At 35.7% G+C, this 15,496-nt stretch overlaps 3 protein-coding genes across 4 annotated transcripts; all 3 read right to left on the bottom strand.

Annotated features, from left to right (window-relative positions):
* Positions 1-2,237: 2,237 nt before the first annotated feature.
* On the bottom strand, positions 2,238-7,951 carry LOC104719629 (ARF guanine-nucleotide exchange factor GNL1). Of its 2 annotated transcripts, XM_087469618.1 has the most exons (4): positions 7,553-7,921; positions 7,251-7,355; positions 6,305-7,079; positions 2,238-6,082 (listed from the first exon to the last, which is right to left on the bottom strand). In XM_087469618.1, the coding sequence occupies exons 3-4, from the start codon at positions 7,025-7,027 to the stop codon at positions 2,468-2,470; spliced, it is 4,338 nt and encodes a 1,445-aa protein (XP_087325744.1). In that variant the 5' UTR covers positions 7,028-7,079; positions 7,251-7,355; positions 7,553-7,921; the 3' UTR covers positions 2,238-2,467. The 2 variants fall into 2 exon arrangements, with proteins under 2 accessions (XP_087325744.1, XP_087325743.1); XM_087469617.1 differs by lacking the exon at positions 7,251-7,355 and having other exon boundaries at positions 7,553-7,951.
* LOC147937291 (uncharacterized) lies at positions 7,300-11,139 on the bottom strand. Its single transcript, XM_087468734.1, has 4 exons — positions 10,746-11,139; positions 10,573-10,628; positions 10,127-10,485; positions 7,300-7,489 (listed from the first exon to the last, which is right to left on the bottom strand). Exons 1-4 carry the CDS (start codon positions 11,137-11,139, stop codon positions 7,300-7,302), a joined length of 999 nt encoding a protein of 332 aa, XP_087324860.1.
* A 1,791-nt stretch (positions 11,140-12,930) lies between these two features.
* LOC147937290 (F-box protein At5g39450-like) lies at positions 12,931-15,272 on the bottom strand. The gene is made up of 2 exons (XM_087470357.1): positions 15,016-15,272; positions 12,931-14,912 (listed from the first exon to the last, which is right to left on the bottom strand). The coding sequence occupies exons 1-2, from the start codon at positions 15,022-15,024 to the stop codon at positions 13,200-13,202; spliced, it is 1,722 nt and encodes a 573-aa protein (XP_087326483.1). The 5' UTR covers positions 15,025-15,272; the 3' UTR covers positions 12,931-13,199.
* Between the last annotated feature and the right edge of the window lie 224 nt (positions 15,273-15,496).

Here is a 15,496-nt window from a genome sequence, read left to right as displayed (position 1 = left end):
GTTTTTGAAAACAAAAAGAACATAATTAAACAATTGGTTTTTGTGTGTTTAATCAAAATGAAAAATGATCCAAAAAAGAAATCATATTCAACTGAAACTTAAATATATAAATAAAATATAATTTAAAAAATACCATTTAACTAAATTCTCTAAAGATAAAACCATTAGTATGAAATCTAGCACTATAAATTAAATTGATGAGTGAAAAAAAAACCAAAATTATAAGTTATCCTTGGGGTTTTAAAAATTATTGAGAATGAAGAATTCATATAATTTTATAAGAAAACTAATTTAGTTTGTCACTTCAAAAGTAATATTTTTATATTTTGAAATATTATGTGTAAGTGTTGAGTTTATATCAACAAACAACCAAATCATGTAAATTTTGATTCGGCCACTTGGTATTCTTTTTAATTTAGGTTATAAAAAATTAAAATATTTATTTATAATTAAAGGCATGTAACTCCATTTAAATCAAATGTAACCCCTATCCAATAATTGTACATTAATTCATTCCTCCTTCTAACTTATTTATCTTTCAAGAAAAAATATTTTTGGTTAAATTTTAATACTTTTTAATTATTTTGGTTGGCTAAATTTATATTCATATTTTGGTTGGCTAAATTAATATATTTCTCATGTAAAATTATTGTTAATAATATATTTCTCATTTCAAAGTTTAAAGCAATATATTATATATATAAAAATAAGGTTTTGGTCTCTCCTTATTGGTTGATTTACATTAAATGTTTTCTACTTTTTTTTTATTTGCTTTCTAATTGTTTTAAATAATATTTAAGACCCAATAAACACAATACATTTAACTCACACATTAAAATAAAATTATAACTGAAAATAAAATAAATTATGCATTAATCATATTCTACCACTCAATTTTATTCAAACATAATAAATTATAACTTCAAAATTCTAAATGTAACTTCCATCATTTCTTATCATATAAATAAGTATTCTCTCAATCTCTCATTCTCTCATATTGACATTCTTTTACTTTGTAATTTTCACATTCTCTCATTCTCTTCTACAATACCTCAAATCATTTTTCGTTTTTAATTTTAATTTTAATTTCTTATTTTTGTTGTATGGGTTGTAGAAAACAAATGAAATATCATTGTAAAATTTTAATGATAAATTTTAATTTTAGAGACTACATGATATATATTTTACATTGTTCTTATTTTAAAAGATTCATCTCCATTATCTAATTTGGATTATTATCTTATAAGTAATCATTCTCTCCTCCCCCCCCCCTCCAATATCAAATGTTGTTATATCTAATATGTGTTGTAAGAGTTTGATTCTATATTAAACTCAAAAATAACTCAAAAATAACTTCTATCCAATAATTTCATACATTCCTCCCACAAATAAAATATATATATATGTTCAAGATTATATTTAAATATTACAGAATTTTTTAGTTAGCTAAAATTATAGTCACATATATACAATATATATACATAAGAATTCATATTACTTATTAACACCATAATTCGACCCATTATTTGCTTAACTCAAAATTGGTTTCAAAGCCAACTAAAGAAAAACAGAAACAATCTTATTGATATTAGACCAAAACATGGGCATACAAACATAATCACTTGCACGGAAGATAATTATTTTTAAAAAATAACTTATTATTGCAACATCAACATATGAAGGTTTTACATAAGCAGTTAATTAGAAAATCTAAAATACAATAAATGTATTGGGAACAATATCAGTCAATGATAAGATTGGATCCTCAAAAGCAAGAAACAACATCCTCATAATACATAAAAAAATAAACGCCACAATTGTACACATATAAACGAAATGGTATAAACATATAGTGTATAAATATAAGTGACTGCGAAGCCCGTATATGTCTAATTAAAACGAAATAATACAAAAGAAAAAACGAAAAAGACCAAAAAAAACAAGAAAATGCCAACTACACCACAATCAACTGGTTGCGTAGGGAAGCACTTAGTAGACAATAAAACATTAGATAGATTTGTCATCTAATCTATAGACAAGAACAAGTCAAATGATAAAAAGCATCTACAAAGGTCAAAATGTTACAAGCTGACATTGCATATTCACATCAAATTATAGATTTGAGTGAGTAAAAACCAAATTTTTTTAGGAAAACTTTCTCGGATTGCACACGAATTTGAAGCAAAAGAGATATATTTCAACTCCCTTAGAAAAAATAATATAGGAAAGACCATCAGTTTCCAAAGTGCCTCCAAATATATTTCCAATCAACCACATAATTTCAACAACGTGACATTCCATTTTAGGAAAAAACCCCAAACCCTCCGAACTCCAAAAGTATTATAATCACTGATTCACTATGTTTTAAAAAAAACATAAAAAAGCTATACTGCTAAAAAAATTTCGATATTCTTGAATATGCTTTTTTCATCTGTATAGAACAAATATTCTCTACTCCACCACCGTCTCAGTCTCGGGCCTCATTTTCCGGTGCCGGAGAATCCTCAGGCTTTGCGTTTCGTCTCTGAAACTGATCAAGCTCCTCTTGTGGGAAAACTTCAGATTGCAGAGAAGGAGATATCTTCTTGACGTGAAGCCACGTTAGTTGCCAGAAACTGTCACTTCCGATGTCATCACCTGGTAATAAAACTCCCGTCGTCTTCATCACCAGCAATGTGTTCTTGAGCAGTTCCGGTATGAGTTCATGGATCTTCTCGCTGCGTTTCCCTCTGAATTTGGTTGACATGTAAGTCTCCAAACGGTTCAAGACACCGAGCCAGAGTCTACAGAATGATGGTTGCTGTGAGATATCTTCAAGTGATTGAAGAAAAGCTTTTGACATGAGCTTCGTGGCGAGAACAAGCGTTTCTTCAACTGTTTTCTTGAAAGTCTTTTTTGAATTCTCAATCGAAATAGCGAGCAAATCGTCTAGCAATGGGAAGACTGAGGAATCGAAGCATTTGAACCATAGAGGTGGTGGTAACATGATCCCTTCTGCACCGGCTATAGCTCGCTGCAACATTAAAATTGCGTGGTTTCTCACTTGGTCGCGTTGATCAAGACAAACTCCCTTGAGGTTTTCCACAAGTCTGAGCCACATTTCTCCAATATCTTGACTTAGTTTCATCATAGCATCATCTTCTCCAACAGAGTTTTTCGCCTCTTGAGACCATCTTGCAAGACAAAAAACAGAGTTTGACATTAAGTCAATTGCTGAGATGGACCGATCAATTTCACCAAGTCGTGATTCAGCAAACTGCCCAGCTGCATCTAAACAGAGAATGTAGTTTGAAGGTAACAAGTGTGCTCCTTCTGACATTATAAACCGGAGGGCTTCAAATCCAGCATCAGAAGCTTCTGGATGCCGAGCTGTGATTGATAGCAGAGATACGATCGTTCGCCAACCAACATAAGATCTAATATGAGATGCATTCGCTTTTACAAGACGGGCAACTTCTTGTGTAATTCGTTCACAGTATGCATCAGCCACGTTTGCCTTAAGCTTGAGAACCAGTTGGAGTGATTTCAGAAGTTCATCTGTTAGATTTTCCTTGTATGGCAATAATCTCTGGCAAATCTTCAAAACACCAAAAACAGCCTTTTCAACAAGTGCGCATGGTGTTGACGTTGATTGAACTATACCCGAGATATGCTCATAAGCAGTTTGCCAAATCAATAGGATTCTGTCTCGGTTGTTAAGAGTTACTGCAATCAGAAGCTCCAGGCAAAAGACAGCACTAGCTTCATCTTTCTCGGGTGCTTTTATGAGAGAGTTAACAAGCTGCTGCAGAGACTCAGCTTGGAGAAACTTGCTGTCTGAGAATATGCTATCAATGTGACAATCTTTCACTATCCCACGAGCATGTTTATAAACTACCAGTTCTTCCTCCGTTGGTAATGCATTCGTCTCCTCCACATCCAAAGACCAAAGAAACCGACCAATAAAACTAGATGATTTGCGAGGCGCCGCTGAGGTTTGTGGCTGTGATACTACTGACAGCGGATTTGTGGATGGTTTTTCTTGCTCCAAGTTACTAGTTGACGGCTCTGGGTCATCCGCTGCATCGCTAGCTATATGAACTGGTAAAATCTGGAGTTTATTGAGGCTCAAGACACATTCCAGTATGTTTTTCCAGCCCGAACTGATATAGTCACCATATTTATTTGCAATCAAGAAAACAGCTTCAGTAGCCATTCTCGCTCTGGCATCTTCTCCTAAAGCAAGAACAGCTTCATCGGCAGATAACGGGGTGAAGAAAGGTGTGAATTTGCAGAGAGACACAACCAGATCATCCAAAATACCGTTCAAATGATAATATGCTGAAAGTTTTGCAATGGCCAATAATCCATCGACACATCTCTGCAAAACATCTACTTGCTCTGCTTGCTCAAAAACCACTGTCGTAGCTGCAATAGTGGGACCAGACACAATACAAAACATGTCGCGGTCCAGATGGGATGCAGAGTCACATAGGATATAGGGACTGGTTTCTTTGGATTTGTAAATCACACTAATCCAACGACTGGCAGTAATCATTTGGAAGCCGGTTCCCTTATCTGCGTTCATCTGAATCTCACTGCTGCTAATTGAATGATAAATCTCAGATAGGTACTCTCTAGGAAGGTCTGCGCCTCCATTTATCTCCCTGTTGTTACGGATGAAATCTTCTTCAGTCATCCTTGTCTTCACCTGCTTGTTGTGCTGATCAACGTTCAGCAATATAATCGAGTAAGCTAACACGAAGGCAGCATCTTTATTAATCAGTATATGTGGTGACTGTTCATAGTATCTCTCAGAAAACGCCTCCAGCACTCGCTGTATCTTCTGTGCCTCGCCAGGCAACCTAAAGGTACCTACAAAGAGACGCAGAGCAGTAGCAAGATTCATGTTCTGGAAGTCGAACGTCTTGGCAAACTCATGAAGCACCTGAACACAGAACTGGTCATGACTTCCGAGGAAATCTCCTATAAGATTCATATCTAACCCACATGTATACCTGAAGAAACATGCCACACTCTTTGGATCAAGTTCCTTAGGCAACAAGTGCATCCCTTGGAGATACTGTAAGCCTTTTTTAGGATCACGGTTAAAATGATCAGCCCCAAGCATCAGCTTTTTCTTTAAATGCTTTGCCTTTCGGACAAAAGGAACCCAAAAATTAGGATCTCCGTAATTCTCACATCTCGCTGTCCAGAATTCCTCATATCCTTCTTCATGTGTAGGAACATCTGTAGCGGGCAATTCCTCACCCACCCTCTCAGCCATTCCCTGAACCATAGAAATTAACCCATCCAATGCAAGTATATGCATAGCAGATAAAGGCCCATTAACTGGGAAGGCACTCTTGGATAGCAGGTTTGAAACATCTTCAAACACATTGCTGCAGGTTATATCACAATCGAAATTTGCAAACACTTCAGCCATGAAAGTATGCTGTCTGCAAAGATCAACCAGAGCCTCCATAGCAACCTCCTGTTGCTGATAAGAAGAGCCATGTTTGCTCTGTGCACACCTCAGAAGTACATATGAAAAGAAAGCTTCAAGCTGTACCTTAAGCTCAGTACGAAGACTTAGGTAGAGATTAAGAACGATGCTGCAAACTGTAGAAAGAATCAGAGGGCTCATGGACACACCAAACTGCATCAAGCTAGAGAATAACTCATCCTGAATCAAATTCAACAGCTTTGGGTGCTCACGGAAAGAAGGCCCTCCAAGTTCTATAGCAGAATTAATTAAGCCTAGAGCGAAAAGAGGAACATCTTCATCAAACGCTATTGGGTTGGATCTGGAATTGACTTCACCATTTTCTCCAACATTCAATAGGGTACACAAGAAATGAAAAATCTCTACCATGCATGGAATACCAAAAGGCGCCATCATTGCATTTTCACCATTTGCAGCAACATTCAAGTCATCGTTGACCTCAGTTTTCTTTTCATCATTTCGAACTTCTGCTTCTGGAATAACCATCTCAGAACTTGGAGAATCTTTTTCAGTGTCGAGAGAATCAGATACACTAGCAATATTTCCATTTTCAACTTTGCTTTCTCCAGAATTCTGATCCCAGTCCACTGTTCCCACCTAGACAACATAGAATAGCGTTAGAAATTTGTGAACAACAAACACTCTTGACAAGATATTGCTATCTGCGTACGTTTTAAGATGAGCAATCTTCTATCAATCAACATGCTTAACAAATAAATCATAACGCAATACACTTTTGTGCATGTTTAAATCTTCTATCTATAGGGGATAAACATGTAGAACAAACTTTTTAAAAATGCTTGCATAAAAGATTTTTACCTTATCCCCGACATGTAATTCTGTTTCATTAGCCAAGGGGATGATAGAAGGAAGTTGAGAGAAAATACATCTAATCAACTCATGCATTGTGTGGCGAGCTATACGCTGCAACAATTCACTTTTGGAGCTTGATTGATGAACAACACGCAAACAAGTGTTGACGATGGTGCAAATGTCTTGATTACTCAATCCACTAGAGGCCTTACTCTTTATGCAAGCCAGCAGAACTTGAAGAATCTTCATCAGAACAACTTCCTCTGAGGCTGGATCAGTTACCTCGAAACGACAGCTTTTTACAGCATCAACTATGATATGCATTGCCTCTCCCACATTCACGGTTTCAAGGGTAAAAATGTCAAGGGTCAAGATCTTGTAGACAGATGACAAAGCAACGCCAGTGATTGGAGCCCCAGTTTCATCGGACAATATAACATCCAAAAAAGGCCGTATGTACAGTATTGGGTCAACATTTTGCCAATTGCTTTGCCACAAAAATATCTGCTTACGCAATTCTTTCAAAGAATGGATAAGAGAATGCTCTAACTGATCATCATCTGCAATATAGCGTACACCCCACCGTACATTTCTCCTCATCACAGCCAAAACTGCACCAATTTCAGAATTGATCATGGATGCCACAGCCCCCTTGGACGGTTTGGAGTGAAAACTCTTGAACTCTCCATGGAACGAGTTACTTCCCGAAGGATGATTTTGATACCCCATACTCGTCCCAACTTCTTGGCTCAAAAACCAAAACACACACGGAGCATACAGGCTGAAAATTGTAAAAAGCTTTCATGCTTAGAAACAAATTGACAATAACAACGCCCAAACAAAGTTATGTAAATCATTCCCTGATATCAACTGAACAAAATCGAAAGTTCACTTAAGGTGATTGGCGATTATACATTAGCTGAACAGAAGATAGTTACATGCACAAACTTACATTTTCTCCTTTCTCTTCCATAAATCTGCTGAAGGCTACATTGACTAAATCAGTTTACACAAACTCTTTCGCCAAATTCAGATATTCTCAGTAACTTATTCCGATCTGTGTAATCGTAGGCTTCAGATATACCAGTGACTAAAACTAAACTAAGTAACACAAATTCAGATCTAACTAAGTTCATTAGAGGTAATAGCAAATCAGCAAAAACCACGAAACCTTGAGAACTAATCACAGTTCTAAACGAAGATTTCAAAAACAAAAAGCGTAGGAGGAAGTGGATCGAGGCAAGTTCAGTTTACCTGGCAGCAGATCACGACACAGAGGTACTGCAAAAATCAGGGGAATTTGGCAGGAGAGATCGGGATCGGGAAAAGGAGATCCAAAACCTTTCCTAGCTTCTACTCTTTTAAAAGAGAAGAGATACAACTGTAACGGAGTAATGGTGAACGGAGGCGAAGCTCTTTAGTGGAAGAGACAATGGTGAAAGCTTGAGCCGATGCGGTGGAGAGTGAGAGAGCTTGCTTTTAAAACTCAATTGAAATCAGATCCCTTTGTTCTCCTGAATCAGAAGAAACACATGAAACGTGGATCCTTCTCTGCAATTGGCTCTGTGAATTGCGAGATCGGAGAAGCTTCGGATATGTCCTCTGAGAGAGATGATCGAAGTTGTGAAAGATGGAAAGCGGAAGCTTTAAAATGGGCCGTGAATTGGGCTTATATTGTGTTAAAGGTTCTAAGAATCAATGGGTCTATTGAGTGTATACACTTGGGCCAGGGTTTATCCAAATTAAATGATTTATGAATAATAAGATAAAAAATTACTTCAAATTGTTTGATTTTGAGGCCAGTGTAGTTTTTTGGTTTTAGTTTTATTTAAAATCTATTTTATAACCATTCAAGATTTTGTGAGTAGGGTTTCATTTTTAAAAAAGGAATCTAGAATAAGAATTTGAGTTTTTTTTTTTTGCAATTTCCTAAACAAAATCCAAATTTAATTTTAATGGGTTTTTTAGATGGTTTAAATGATTCCAAATCTTTGGTACAAATGTCAATTCTAACAATGAGTTTTTATTTTTTGGATATGAATTATATTATAACCATTCAAGATTATCAAAGAGGTTTTCTCAAAAAAATAGAAAATCTAGAATTTGAGTTTTTTTTGTCCTGACAAACCTAAACAAAATCCAAATCCCACATTAATGAGTTTTTGAGATTGTTTGCCACCAAACCCTTTTACTATTCATTATAATTTTTCTTCTTTTCAGAATTTGAAAAACAAAATCTATATTTTAAATTGAAAATCTATAATCTGAAATCCTTAAAACCCTCTCAAACATACATAGCCTAAGTTTTTTAAATATGAAAAATCAAAATATAAATAGATAATTTTTCCATAATTTAATATTTATTAATTTATGGTCTTAACAATATTAATTTATAGAGTTTTACTGTATATTACTTACCAAGATTACTTATTTTGAAAGATTGCAAAATTTTGAAAGTAAATAATGTCAATCCTACCAATTACTATTTATTATTGAGATATTTATTATTCTTTGATTACAACAAACATCGTAACAAAACCCTCGAATTAAGAAAATATAGCAAAACATCTAGCAAAATATAGTCTTTCTCACTTGAGCTTTATTTACTAGGAAAGAGAAATAAACTTAAAAATTACCTAGAAAATCAGTAGTGACTTTTTCTAGTTTGAAATCAAACTGAAAGTACTCCAGAAGGCAGAAGTGAAGATTGCTAATAAGAACAATGCACTACAATAAAAAAAAGGTATGTTTTCCTACAAAATTTTCGACAGAGTCATGTCTATTGTAAATTTTCGACGAAAACGTTAACAAATTGTCGATAAAGATCATAATGTTCTAATGGAAAAAAACAATTTTTCAATCATAAGCAATGATTTTTCAATAGAAAAATAATTATGTTGGCTTTTGAGTGGGTGCAGATAGAAATTTTACGGGTAATTGTAACCGCTAGAATGTTTTGAAAAACATTATCAAAAACATCTTCAACTTCAAAAGTGGTTTAAGGTCAGATGTCAACAAGATTTGTAAAAATATATTGATTTGAGTAAGTTATAATTTATTTGTCATAGTGTTCTTGAATGGGAGCAAATTTGGGGTAAAAAATTACAATAGATGATGTTTTGGATTTTCACATAAATTAAGAAAAACATTTAATGTTTAGCTATAAGTGTATTATTTATTTATAATAATATTTTATAATTATTAACTAATAGTAATTCATCAAATTTTTGAATTCTCATTTAATAATTTTTGAAATTTACAATGTCTTTATATTAACTGATAAATATATACAGAAAATTAAACTTTGTGATACAAGAAAAGTTCATAGAAATTCATATGATAAAAGGGAGTAGAATGTTTTTTAATCTTCTAAACCCATACGATTTTTGTTTTTTTAAATCTAGATGCATAGTCAATGCGGTCATGAGAGTTGTGATACCAGAGTAAATGTTTAAAGAATTGTTTGATTCATCACAATACAGTTTGGCAACGGTCACTGACTCGTTACCACCATTTTCGAATTTCATCATTAAATATCTTTATATCTATAACATAAGATTTGCAAATGGGAAAAATGTCGTTTTAACTATAAACTTTCAAAAAAACATCATTTAAACCATCAACTTTGTCTGCGGCCATTTAAAACATATAGTTATAGTTGACTTCCTTGCAATATGAGATTCGTGAATATTGTGTCTGGCCATAAGTCTCTGGCAATTCCCTGCCCCAACTATCATTTTTTCAATCTCCGCATGTGCTCTTTTGGTAAACCTTGTCTTCAGCCTGTCAGCTATGAGAAACCGCTTAGCATTCCTGACCATGCATTACCTCCTAATGTCCTCAAGCAAATCCAATAATGGCTTTCTCCTGGCCTGTCTGATAGTTCTATTGAAGGATTCACTCAGATTGTTAAGGTTGTCATTGCAACAAGTACCAATCTTGAAGAAATCTCTGGACCATGTCAGTGGATTCGTTAGTCGCAGGGTTGCATAAGCTTGAGGATTGTACGCCTTTAGCTCAGCCATTCGATCAGCAAACTCTCCTGTCGTGTAGGCGCATGCTATCTTCCAAAACAACCTTTGAAGTTCTTGATCGTGATTGTCCTTCTTCCAGTTATCCATGATGTGTTTACAACACTGTCGATGCTCAGCATGTGGAAGAATGTTATGTATAGCTTTAACTAGACCCTGCACACAAAAACAAAAACATTTGTTAAACCTTACATGTCAACAAACAAACATAAAAAACCTTAAACATATAATGAAATGACTAACCGATTGTTTGTCTGAGATTAGAGCTATATCTATCATTGTTTGAAGACCCAAGCTTACTGAGAGATGTCTCACAAACCAGTCCTAGTTGTCATCATTTTCAATTTCTACCACTGCCTAAGCAAGAGGAACAATCCTATTATCTCCATCCCTTCCTACTGCTGCTAAAACATGACCTTTAATATCCCATTTCAGAAAAGCTCCATCCAATCCTACGATGGGTCTACAAGTTTCTTTCCATGAATCCTTTGGGGATTTAAAACAAATGTATAAACGATACAACCTTTGTTTGCTTCCAATTACTGTCCCAGGGATTATCTCTATCTCAAATTCGGACCCTACGTTTTGCTGCAACACCTCAGCTTGATAATCCCATATCCTTGCAAACTGAGATTCGTGACTTGCCTTTCTTGTCTTCATAACTTTGTTCTTCGCCTTTGCACACTGGTTTGGTGTCACTTCCAAGTTATATTCCCTATGAATCTCAGCAGCCATCTCGTATTTGGTCATCTTTGGATTCTTTCTCAGCCTTTCCTCAAACAAAAACGCAATAGAAGACCGCTTCAACATCTACGTATAGCCTGACCTCACACATATATGCTCATTCACAACTACTCTTATCTGCATCTTATGCTTCTTCTTCTCATATGAGGCATAAACTCTCCATGGACATTGACGACCATCTTCATCTACATAACAACATTTTGCACCAACCATCAAAGCTTCGGATCTATATAGCTTAATGTCATACCTTGTCTTTAATGAGTACATCAACACATCAAGCTTAAATTCTTCAGGAGAGTTGAAAGTTTTCTCCACTGCTAGCAAAGACTCTGGATCGTCAACATCTCCATCACCGTTCCCTTCATTGTCAGTGTTGTCTGCTTCATCTTCGTCATCAGATGACAAAGGATCTGGAAGCTTGTCATGATCCCATACATCATCCCCGCTTTCAGAATTAGAACCAGCTTCTTCTCCTCTAGCAGTCTCTGGGAAGTCGTCTCCAATGTCTGCATTAGCAATTTCTTCAACATCTAAACCACCGTGCACTTCTTCCTCTCCACCGTGCCTCTCCACCATCTACTTTATCATCAGCACCATCGAAGTCATCATCACCATATAGCATGCAATCATCATCACTGTCATGTTCCACTTCCGGCTCCATATCAGACTCAGGTTCGACAACTTTTGTTTTTCGTTTTCGTCCTCTTCTAACTCGACCTTTGCCTCCGGCAACAGACTTTGATACGCCTTCAGAAGGTCCACCTTGAACTTTGTCTCCGACCTCAGACTCCGAGACGCCTTGCGGTGGAGCTCCATCTCCGACAACACTATTTGTTTTGATTCGCGGTGGAGCTGCATCTACATCGTTGCTATCATACACAACAAGACTCTGTGATTCGTCTCGTGATGGAGCTTCGATTCCATCTCCGACAAACGAAATCACCCCTTTGTTTCTCACTTTTGGCATCGCAAAGAGCTTCGATTTCGTTTAATTAGGGATTTTGTTTAATTAGGGATTAGAATGCGATTTAGGGATTTTTTAGGATTCTAAACTGTGGATAACACGACGTCGTTTAATACCAAACGGATTTTGTTAACGATAGCGTAACAGAGGAGCTAACGGGGGTTAACGAGGGTTAATTGCTACGTCATCCCAAATTAAGACTTGGGGATTTTGGCCTGGTCAATGATGTTTTATGTTTTAAAGAGGAAGTCAACTATAACTATATGTTTTAAATGGCCGCAGGCAAAGTTGATGGTTTAAATGGCGTGTTTTTGAAAATTCATGGTTAAAACGACATTTTTCCCATTTGTAAATGTATGGCACGAAATCTTACCTAATATATATATATATTTCATATGAAAGTAAATATATATGTATAGATGATAGTGTAATAAACTATAGATGATAGTGTAATAAACTTGAAATTATATTCTATACACAATTTTTTTAAAAGAAATTATTAGATATTAAATTTCAGTTAATTTTGATAGAAAATTAAAAACTCTCGGTGGACAAAAAAAACTCTTAAAATAAATAAATAATAAATATATATATATATATATATATATATTGTCACTAACAACCATTCTTATTGGGCTTGGTAAAGAGCCAAAAATTATTTAATTTCGATAATTTCATCCTCCATAATTCACGTTTATATTTTTTTTTCAAATTAACTTCGTTTATATTGTTACCTTTTACTCTTTTAGTAGTTTGATTTAATTACCACTAACTAGTCAAAAAACCAATTTGCTTCGTTTATATTGTTACCATTAACAAAATATGTCAAAATTGGTTAGATAATCCATCAATCAACAATTCATCAATAATTAAAAGAAAAATTCAAAAATATATATACCGAAGAATGGTCATTTATAAACGCCATCTGAGAGTAAATGTTGCTGTGACAACTCGAGGAGACTCTTTAACATGTAGACATCAATTCCTTGAATCAGGCAAGACCAAAAGATAAACCAGGTTTACTGTTTTCTATAGTAATCCATGTTTTTATATTTAGTATTAGACGGACACGTTACAACCAATCTGAGTATAAATATCAATAATCTTCAATAATGAGATTATATTGGAAACAGATCTTCAAATCTGTTGCAGGACTCTCGTATCATCTTCTTCGCTCCGGGGCAAACACATTGGCGTGACATTTTGTCAAATAAGCAAAATTCAGACATGGTGGTAAAGGCGGTACACACATGCCTTTCCTTAAGAGATCTCCAAGGTCAAGTCTTTGCAATGTCATCACAACTTTAGTTGCTTTCCAAACAAACATGAGAAGACCTTTAGATGTCACGAAAAGGGTACCAGGTTTGTAACCAGGATACCGGAAACCATAACCCTTCGCAGTACCTTCTCCTTCGTAAGAATTTTCAAATTCTTCTCCATTTGTTTCGAAAGGAAAAAGCTCAAAGGAAGGCGAATCAATCTTTATAACAAACATTGCAGATCCATTAGGATGCATCCCGTAGTGAGTCCCTTCTAGTATTTTCGTCCCTATAAGAAGCCTATCAGTACCATCTTGAGACTGTTCATAAGAGAGCATCAGTAAAAAAAGAGCCTTTCCGGGTTTATCTTCAGTACATGTTCCCGGTGGCCAACCAAAAGTTCCTCCCCACAAGCCTGCATACTCTTCACTAGCGATGGGATTCTTAACTGGTAGCTTATATAGGGCAAAGCAGGTTTCGTCCATGTTTGGCCAACCTTGGTAAGAAGACAGCTTAATTTTGGAAGCTTTGACACTAAGGCCTAGTGAATCACCAAAGCTAAGAAATCTTTGGAGATTCCAAGGTCTAGTCTCACTTCTTGAAGAAGACGTGTTCTTCGAAGAACTAGACCTCCCGAGAATTTGCTTTATACCACTTCTGAAATACCTACTTAAGCTCTTCTTTTGTGTACCCTGTATCTGATTCCCAGCATCCATGTTGCCAATATCTATATCAAAACCAAGTTCCTTCCACGATTTCTTTATGTCTACCTGATTTGCAATACTTATACACTCATCCTCCAGGTTCATGTGATTCCAGTCGCCACCAAACTTGTGCATTTTAAGGAGCATGGTTCTACGTTCCAACAACACCACTTCATCATCTTTCGACGTTGGAAATAACCTCTCACTTGATAGATCAGGTAGAGGTATACCAACAGTGCTTGTCACTATGTGAAGCAAATTCCTTCTATAACTAAAAGGTAGATTACGAAATGGAAACCGAACCTCTGTCTCTCCCAACAACACAGTCACCTCTCGCCTCGGCTCAACCTCAAGTAAAAGCACATTACAACTCTTCTCAATACCCAAAACGAAACCAGGGTGCACGCAGCAGTTGAGTTTTCCGTCTCTTCCATGGAGGAAAAACTTTGCAGAGCCATCAGAACCACAGATAACCTCAAACACGGGTGACCACATAACACAAGCCTCCTCAATCCCGAAAGGACCAACCTGTTGTGGAATAATCCGGCACCCAACAACAGATAAGAAACCAGGCATCACATAAACAACATTCCCAAGTTCAGGGTTTTGGTGAACCCAAATACCAACAAGAGGCTTCACCACATCAACAAGAAACCTACAAAGCGCCTTGTAACAAGAGACCTCAACTCGCCATTGGACAATTTCAGATAAAGGAAGAACCTTTGCTACATCACATTGCACAAGCCAGATATTCTCTGAATCCACAACCTCACAGAGACTTTTGCAGCATAAGCATAGATTACAAATGTCTCTTGGAGAAACAAAACGAGCGATAATAGCAATTACATCGTCTGGAACAGACAGAAGCAAGCAAGGACCAAATGATTCTGACCCTAAATCGCCGTTCCTCATCTATTATCACAAATCAAGTTGGCAACAAAATTACTATAAAGCTAAAACCCAAAATATATGATGACACTCATAAAAAACCAAAATTGGCTGTAAAAGGTCTTACCTGATTCATACTTCCAAGATAAAAAAACGCAGCTTTGGGATTAGCCAAAAAGTATCAGAGTCTTGGGTTTAAATCAGATCGCTTTTTCGTAAAAACAGAAAAAAGAATCAAACTTTTCAATTACCCATCAAAAGCAGAGCTTAATGGGAATCAAACTGTAGAAGAAAAACGAAGAAATCGCTACCTAAGAGGAAGACGATACGAGAGAGACATTGGTCTTTCGTTTCAAGTTTAAGTTGACTACACTGTTCAAGTCTTCTTACTGATTCTTTTTCACTAAATATTAAAAACTTCAGGGACTAGTTTAGAAAGAATAGAATAATTTGCAAAAGGAAAAATGGTAACGTACGCTTGTTTAGATCTTTTCGGTCTATCTGATTCTTCCTCCAAAACACACCACAACGAGACCGGCTCGTAATTAACATTGGGCCTTTATTATTGATACAAGTAGGCCCATTATGAAATATATAACCCCATTAAA

Source organism: Camelina sativa, chromosome 10, assembly GCF_030686135.1.
Source record: "Camelina sativa cultivar CO46 ecotype springtype chromosome 10, ASM3068613v1".
NCBI lineage: Eukaryota > Viridiplantae > Streptophyta > Magnoliopsida > Brassicales > Brassicaceae > Camelina > Camelina sativa.
This window is presented reverse-complemented; position numbering and strand designations above follow the sequence as displayed.

Bases quoted from the DNA above. Each gene is read 5' to 3' on its own strand.
- LOC104719629 (XM_087469617.1), bottom strand. From the start codon at position 7,027: ATGGGGTATCAAAATCATCCTTCGGGAAGTAACTCGTTCCATGGAGAG. The intron at 6,083-6,304 runs GTAAAAATCTTT...TATGTTGTCTAG, and splicing joins AATTACATGTCGGGGATAAG to GTGGGAACAGTGGACTGGGA.
- LOC147937291 (XM_087468734.1), bottom strand. From the start codon at position 11,139: ATGTTGAAGCGGTCTTCTATTGCGTTTTTGTTTGAGGAAAGGCTGAGA. The intron at 10,629-10,745 runs GTCATGTTTTAG...GACATCTCTCAG, and splicing joins TCTGAAATGGGATATTAAAG to TAAGCTTGGGTCTTCAAACA. The intron at 7,490-10,126 runs GTAATGCATGGT...ATCTTCGTTTAG, and splicing joins TTGCTTGAGGACATTAGGAG to AACTGTGATTAGTTCTCAAG.